This window comes from Echinops telfairi, unplaced genomic scaffold (genome assembly GCF_000313985.2).
Source record: "Echinops telfairi isolate 266 unplaced genomic scaffold, ASM31398v2 ScPeMD7_7457;HRSCAF=8495, whole genome shotgun sequence".
Lineage (NCBI taxonomy): Eukaryota > Metazoa > Chordata > Mammalia > Afrosoricida > Tenrecidae > Echinops > Echinops telfairi.
The window spans coordinates 3,695,922-3,703,488 of record NW_022111357.1 but is presented as its reverse complement, the minus strand read 5'-3'; the positions used below and the strand labels follow the sequence as shown (position 1 = coordinate 3,703,488).

At 55.6% G+C, this 7,567-nt stretch overlaps 1 protein-coding gene across 2 annotated transcripts in view; it reads right to left on the bottom strand.

The window, feature by feature from the left end:
* Positions 1–208: 208 nt before the first annotated feature.
* HPCAL4 (hippocalcin like 4) overlaps positions 209–7,567 on the bottom strand; it is an 11,187-nt gene continuing 3,828 nt past the window's right edge. For both annotated transcript variants that reach the window (XM_045299112.1, XM_004704943.2), the window contains exons 2-4: positions 5,462–5,631; positions 5,155–5,370; positions 209–4,282 (exon numbers count right to left, since the gene is read on the bottom strand). In XM_045299112.1, coding sequence (XP_045155047.1) covers positions 4,085–4,282; positions 5,155–5,370; positions 5,462–5,623 — 576 coding nt within the window. In that variant the 5' untranslated portion in view covers positions 5,624–5,631 and the 3' untranslated portion in view covers positions 209–4,084. The remainder of the gene's footprint in view (positions 4,283–5,154; positions 5,371–5,461; positions 5,632–7,567) is intronic.

Genomic DNA, 7,567 nt, shown 5'->3' with positions numbered 1-7,567 from the left:
TCCATCTTTATCTCCCCATGAAGTCCTAGTTGCACCCCCACCACCCCCACCACTTCTCTGAGCGAGGCCAGAGGCCAGAGTGGCCTTGTAACCCAGACTCCTCACTAGTACAAGACCTTGGCCCCAAGGAGATGCCTGAGATAACTCCGCTGTGTGAGGTCCCTCAGGCCTCCAGTTCCCATTTCTCCAAACCGACTCCTGTCCCAGGTCAAGAAGGAGGAGGGGCACAGCCACACCTTTTATTCAGTCAGTGAGGAAACAGAACAAGCACCGACAGCACGAGGTCAAATGGCTAGGGCAGGTGCTGCAGGCCCAGCCAGAAGCAGCACGTGGGGGAGGGTGTGTGTGAGGGGTGGGGTGGGGCGGGGGAGGGCACAGGGGCTTTCCTGGGCAGTGCTCTAGGCTGGAGAGCTTGTGGTGAGGTGGGGGGAGGGTGCCTCCCGGCACCCAGCCTCCCTACTGCCACCTCCTGCTTAGAAAGTCCTGTACCTCAGCAGGCTCTCCCAAGCAGGAAGGGCCACAGGCCCTGCGAAGACCCGCCCTGTCCCCGCCCTCTGGCAACGGACAAAGAACCCTGTCATTTCAGAAATAAAATCACCTTTTTGACACCCCCCCCCCAAGACCTTTCAATAGTTGGATGAATTCATTTTTCAAGAATAATGAATAAACTATGTAAGAAATGTATTCTGGCCCCCACAATGTTCTCTCAAGTCAGCAAAAGCCTCACTCGGGGTGGATCTTCAGTAAACATTTGTTGTCTTAATAAATTTCTGTGTAAAAATATTTACAGTGGCAGCTTACTAGCCTGCCTAGAAATCCTGGCTTATTCTCTTATTTCTATCCTTCCTTTCTCTCTCTCTCTCTCTCTCTCCCTACCAACCTACCTACATCCTACCGCTGGAGCTTTGTCATTGTCAGAAAAGAATGAAGTCTTTGCTTCCTTTTTTTCCAAGGGTGACTTCATGGGAAGTTACAGAAAGCTGGCTCGAGCTCCTGGCAGGGGCCATCTGAAGTAGCCCTTGCTAGTACTTTTTAGAGATAAGAAGCCATGGGCTTATCAATCAGCCCACGAGAATGAATGACAGAGAAGGCAGCCTCTGAGAAGGGACTTTGCAATTCAGAGTTGCCGCAAGACGATGCAGAATCTCAAGGGAGAATTTGGAGACCTCAACATTTTCACGGTATATTTTCGTGTCTATGTGAGTCATCCTTAATTCTCTGCTGGCTTGTGTTTTGTCCCAAGACCCTCTCCGCTGAGGAGGGATGAGAGGGCCTGCCTCTCTTCTCCAGGCAGGGCCAGTGCTCAACCACAAGGGCTCCTGAGAACACAGGTCCTGGGCTGCCCAGGGCCTTGTGGGAGCAAGACCTAGTCCTCCTGTGGCTCCTCCCATGAGTATGTGGTGGGCCCAGATCCTGGCCTGGCATTACAAATGCACACTGCTAGCTGTCTATGAGGTCTCGGCCAGACCAGTGGATATCACCCACGGGGCATGTGTCTAGCAGCTTAGAGTGATCAAACATACCCTCATGGGTAGGACTTGTCCACCAGCCTAGAAAAGACAAAGACAATTCTCTTAGGGAGAAGATGGTGGTAAAGGCAGTGCCAGAGGGTCCCAGGCTTCTGAGTCAGAGCTTCCCAGAGCAGCACTGGCCCCGCGTGCGCACACGCGCGCGCGCGAACTGCACTGAAGCAGAAGACAGGATGCCTGAAAACGTGAGACTTGACCCAGCTCCCTTTTTTCGTGTTTGGAAGACAACAGCCTCAAAAGCTCCTTAGCAGGAAGCTTGCAGAAGACCAAATCCGGCATCACTTCCCTACAACCAACCTCCGCATAACTCAAGAGCCAGGAAGAGATGCTGAAGGACAGAAACCCTCTCAAGAGTCTTGGGTGCAAGTCTTGGCAAGGTGTCACCCGTAGTGTGGCCGTCCCACTGTACGAAGGACTTGCCCTCCCAGAGGAGCCTCTGACTCCAAGTCTGTGATTTCTCCGTCCCTGAACAATTGGATGGCGGCAGCTGACAAGTCTTCAGAGGTCGGGAAGGAGCTGTGCAAGTGTAGGCTAGCTTAGATTCGCGATTTGATGGGAAAGAAGCCCGCTGGAAATACCTGCCACCAGGAGGTCTGTCCCGGCTGAGCCAGGCCGCTGAGTCTCTCCGTGTCTGAGGTGCTGACTGACAGCGCAAGACACACCTCGAAGCCAGGCCCTGGGCGCCGTGGAACGTCCTTTGAGGCATGACTGCGGGGAAGGGCTGCTCACTCCTGCCTGAGAATGTGAATGCCACAGCCATACCACGAGAGGCTGTCCCAGGCAGAGGGAGAGAAAGCACATGGCCACCCAGGGACGCTGCTGGGCAGGGGGGCTACTACCTTCAAGGGCAGCCAAAAAGGAAGGTTCACTCAAACCTGGGGCCGAAGGTCAGCATCCCCCCGAGTTTCCACCTGCAGAGAGGCAGGATAGGTGAGCACCCAGAGGTGAGCTAGCTTCCTGCAGATGCAACGCCCCAAGCCCCCTGCCAACTCCTACCCTGGTTGGCAGCACCTGTCCCCTGGATGGTTCTCACGGGCGTTTGCGGAGGAAATCACTTGTGACTGCAGGTCGAAGGGAGTGCCTGATCAGGAGCACAGGCGAAAGTGAACCGCTGGGAGAAGTCAAAGCGCACAGCTGCGCGGCTCCAGGAACCAAACTCGGAAAGCGGACATTGGAAAGCAGAGCCAGTGCCCCCGGCAGATGAAGTGCCTGGCAGAGTTGAGGACTTGGGGGCAGAAGAAGCCTTTTCAACGGCGCATGCCCAGCACATTTTTGGGCATTTGTTACATAAACATGGTCTGGAAACCTAAAAGGGGGGCCGCTCCAGAGGCCAGGTCTTCCTCTTCTTCTCGGGGCAACAATAAGCCTGTGCTTGAAATTAATGTCCCAAATGTGGGAAATACACCTTGTCCTGGTCGCAGAGCATCTCTTTGAAATTTCCCCCCCTCCCCCCAAAAAGTCTCTGAAGTCATTACCCCTCCATAGTGGGTGCTTAAGAAAGAGCTGACGTTGACAGGAGACAGCCAATGAAAGGATGCAGGAGAAGCGGCAGGAACTGCTATCTCAGAAGTGGGGAAGGCGCAGTCGACCCTCCCCCTCTTTTTTCTTCCACTCTCTAGTGGAAGAACATGACCATTTCCAACATTCATGGAATCATTTTCTAAGAAACCAAACAATAGAGACTACATTTTAACATCCTAAAACTAATAAAAATGATTTCAGCTCTTTTCAAGGGTGCTACAAAAATAAGTTTCCATTTTTTTCTCAAAATGTCTAGTCTTCCCCCACTTACAGGGATCCCAAACTCCCAAAGGCTGTCCCTTTCAGCCTTCTGCAGCATTTGGCAGAGATGCACTGGTTTTGGTAACTTCTTCCAGACGACCCAGCCTTACCCGCACTCTGCTCAATGCTGCCCTCAATGGCCCCCCTCTGAGGTCTTGACCCCAGGAGACTGCCTCACTAGCCTATGAGCTCCAGGAAGGTTTGGAATGTGACTTGTATACCACCGTATTTTTAGCACCTTGAGGTGCCTGGCATGGAACAGGTGCTCAATCGACAGTAGCTGAATGAAGGACTAAGTGAACACCCGGAAAGGCTGGGGCCAGAGAGGCCAGGTAGAGTTGAGGGAGCAGGGTCGGACTACCTTTAAAGGTTCTGGTCCTCAAACAAGGATAGATCCGCATTGGACCTTTTGCTCTGACCCATCCTATAAAGCTCAATCCCAGGAATCCACAAGACTTCAAAGCAGGACCCCAGCCCCCCTCCTTAACCCGGTCTCTTTGGGGCAAAGGCAAACTCCCCTATACCCAGTGAATGTTGGTTCTGGGCCAAGGCTGGGGGTGAGACCAGATGACGGGACACCTGAGGACCTGTCTCTTTCGTGGGGTAGAGTGGTCCCTCAAGGATCTTGATGGGGGGGAGGAAGCATTAGGACAGAAGGGTGGGGGCCAGGGAGTGACGGCAGAGTGCTCCTCCCCCTGGGAGGGTTGGGAAGGTCAACAGGTCGGGAGGTGGCCACACCCATCCAGCCCAGGGGCCCTGCCCCTGCCGGGCCCCTACTTCTGCATGTCACACTGCAGCAGCAGCACAATGGATGGGTCACTCTTGGCCGCCTCTTTGAACTCCTCCAACGTGATCTGGTCATCCTTATCCTGGTCCATCTTCTTGAAGATCTTGTCCACACGCTGCTGGGGTGTGAGGCCATCCTGGTTCATGCGCATCATGATCACAGTGCCCACCATCTTGTAGATCGCCTGGGGGTGGGGGGTGGAGGGCGGAGAGGAGGGAGGTGTGAACACCCAGAGGGGGCAGGTAGGGCTGGGGCCAGTGATGGGGACCTGAAGGTGGTGGCAGAGAGGGTACTGGTGAGAGACAGATGCCAAGAAACATGAAGGAGACCCGAGATAGCTGGCCAGCATCGGAAACTCTGAGCGAGGCTCAGATCGAGCGACAGGAATGAACGTGGCCGAAACCTGGGTTTGGACTTAGAAAATCCATTTCTGTCCTGTGAATTCGTCTGCTTGTGGTATTTCTGTGAGCACTGCACTAAGTAATTAAGACAGACGCTGAGAGATCTGGCTTCTGGCATCAGCGCACTCTCCTACTACCTCTCCCACATACCTGGCTCCTCACCACCCCCAGGGCCACTGAAAGAAGGACAATAAGCCTGAGGGTCTTTCCGTGACTCTGCAGGGAACTCTCTGGCCCCTGAAACATTGTAAAGTAGCTAGCTTAATAAACAAAAAGGAAAACAAGTTTCTCACCAGAAGGAAGCCCGAGATAGCAGGCACCCTGAGTTAGTGTTTGCAAGGGTGGGGCGGGGGGCACTCGGTAAGGCTCCCTGGACTTGGACGGTGCTTCTGGCACTTGTTGGTTTTGTGACTGAGCCCTGCCTTGGTTTTCTTATCTGTAAAACAGGGATTCCAGCAGTCCATTCCCCAAAAGCGTTCTTGGGTAGTTCTTGGGTAGAGCGCTTCGCTCGGAGCCTGTCCTGCACTGAGAGCTGGACCGGTAATCACCAGCCGTGGGAGGTGGGCCGGGGGAGAGCTGGGGCACAGAAAGGAGCCCCCTGAGGCTGGAGAAGGCCAACCCGGGATGCCCGCACCTCCCGGGCCTCCCAGCGCACCTCGATGATCTCCAGCATCTCCAGGCGCGTGATGCGCCCGTCGCCGTCCAGGTCGTACATCTCAAAGGCCCAGTTGAGTTTCTGCTCGAAGCTGCCCCGGGAGGTGACCGACAGGGCGCAGATGAACTCCCGGAAGTCGATGGTGCCATCGCCGTTCTTGTCGAAGGTGCGGAAAGCGTGCTGCGCGAACTTGGAGGCGTCGCCATAGGGGAAGAACTGAGGGCGAGGGTGGAAGGGGTTGGGGCTCCCAGCCGGCCCACCGGCTCCGCCCTTGGCCGCCCTCCCGCTGCCCCCGCGTGGCGCCCACCTTGATGTAGAGCTGTTGGAACTCCTCCAGGTTGAGGATGCCGCTGGGGCAGTCCTTCAGGAAGCCCTTGTACCACTGCTTCAGTTCCTGCTCGCTGAACTCCGTGTTCTGAACCAGGTCCTCCAGCACCTCGGGTGCCAGCTTGCTGTTGGTCTTCCCCATGGCGGGGCCTGGAGGGCAAGGAGCTCTCTCTGCTTGGTGCTCCCCTCACAGCCTGTCTCCCAGGATCCCTCTTTCGACCGTAAGATGACCCATCTCAGCACCATTCCTGTGGCTGGGCTCTGCCTTCACCACATGCGATCCCCCACCTCCCTCCCCTTTATTACAACCCTTATAATAGGGCCTCCTTGCTCCACAGCAGGCCCTTCTCCTGCACACCGCATGGGCATGGCATGCCCCTTCTCCTGGCAAGCCCCCAGCCCTGGCTCTCTCAGCTGGGCACCAGCCTTCCCCCTCCCTCTCCTGTTCACTCCTCCCAGCACTACCCAGGCCCTTGGAACCAAGGCTCAACTCCTCTCCTTGCCTTCCCACACTCGGCCTCCTCCTACCCCTGCCTCTTCTATCAGTGACCCGGGCAGATTCTTCCCGTGACCCCTCGTCCTATTGCCGAATTTCTTCCTCAAGCCTTTCCTGGGCCACCCTAGCAGGTAGCTTCTCTCCCTCCCTCCTTGGTGCAGAGAGAAGCCCTGGCCTGCAGCATGGATGGCCCTGATTACATGCTGTTTTTCATTCGGACACTCATTCCCTGAGCATTTACAGAGGCTGACTGTGCGGTGGGGAGATGAAGCAGGCGGAGCCAGCCTTCAATAAGTCCTAATCAGGTCTGAGAGGCTGATTGCAAAGGGCCTTAACCCATGCACATGCAACTCATGCTTTGGACTCTACCCAGAGTGGACAGAGCTCTTGGGGGTTTTTACAGCAGGTGCTAGGAAGGGATCAGGGAGCCCTGGTGCTGTAGTGGTTACACGCTGAGCTGCTAACTGCAAGGGCAGTTCAAAAACACCGGCTACTCCGCTCCGTGGGAGAAAGATGAGACTTCCTACTGCCGTAAGGAGTCCCAGTCTTGGAAACTCCCGGGGGCCGTTCTACTCAGTTGTGTAGGGTTGCTATGAGTCAGAATTGACTCAATGGCCGTGCGTGTTGAAGAGAAGAGATCATCCTTTCCACTGATGTGTATGCTCTCAGTCAGCCAGGTCCTAAACGAAGTGCCAGGACTTGAAGAGCTCATGTGCTTTGGATTCTTCCTTTGGGCGTGGGCCAGGGACAGGCAGGAGAGCAAGAGGGGCTCAGCACAGCCCCTATGAGAGGTGACCAGACTTGCACTAGGGCACAGGTGATGGGGAGGTGGAGAGATGTAGATGGGCTGAGAGAGGTTAGGAGGGGGCACTGGCAGGATGTGGTGACTGACTGGAGATAGGGGGAGGGACAGGGGGTATTGAGACAGATGCTCATATTGGACTGAGGGGATGACGGTGTTGTCACTGCAGAGCAGATTTGGGGAGAATGAAGAGTCTGTCCCATTCTGGACTGTGAGGCTCCTCAAGTGGCCTGTACCAGGAGGAGTGTTTGCAGAGAGTGGTAGAGACCCTCTCCCCAAAGCCGGGCCCCAGCGAGCCTCCCCCACCCTCCCAGATCCTGAAGACTAGGTCAAACGAAACCTAAACTCACTGCTATCAAGTGCATCGCAACTCATAGCGACCCTATAGGACAGGGTAGAATTGTCCCGTGGGTTCCCGAGATGGAAAATTGTTATGAGAGAGGCCTCATTTTTCTCCCATGGAGTGGCCGGTCCTTTCTAGCTGCTCATCTGTGGTCAGCAGCCCAATGGGTCATCACTCATCACCAGGCCTCCTCTCTGCCTCCAAGGTAGGAATGCTCCTTTGGAGCCCGGAGCCCGGGCCCCAGGACTTGGCCTGCAAGCTGCCTTTGTTCTGCTTGGAGTTACTGGACAGGGACCAGGTCCCCCATCCCGGTAAGCCTGACCTCAAGCTGCTCAGAAACAGCAAGCCCTCAGGCTGCTGGCAGGAGTGCTGCCGCCACAGCCCACAACCTCAGGCCAGTTCTGATCCGGATCTTTACTGCTGGGGTGGGGGTGGGGGTAGGGGT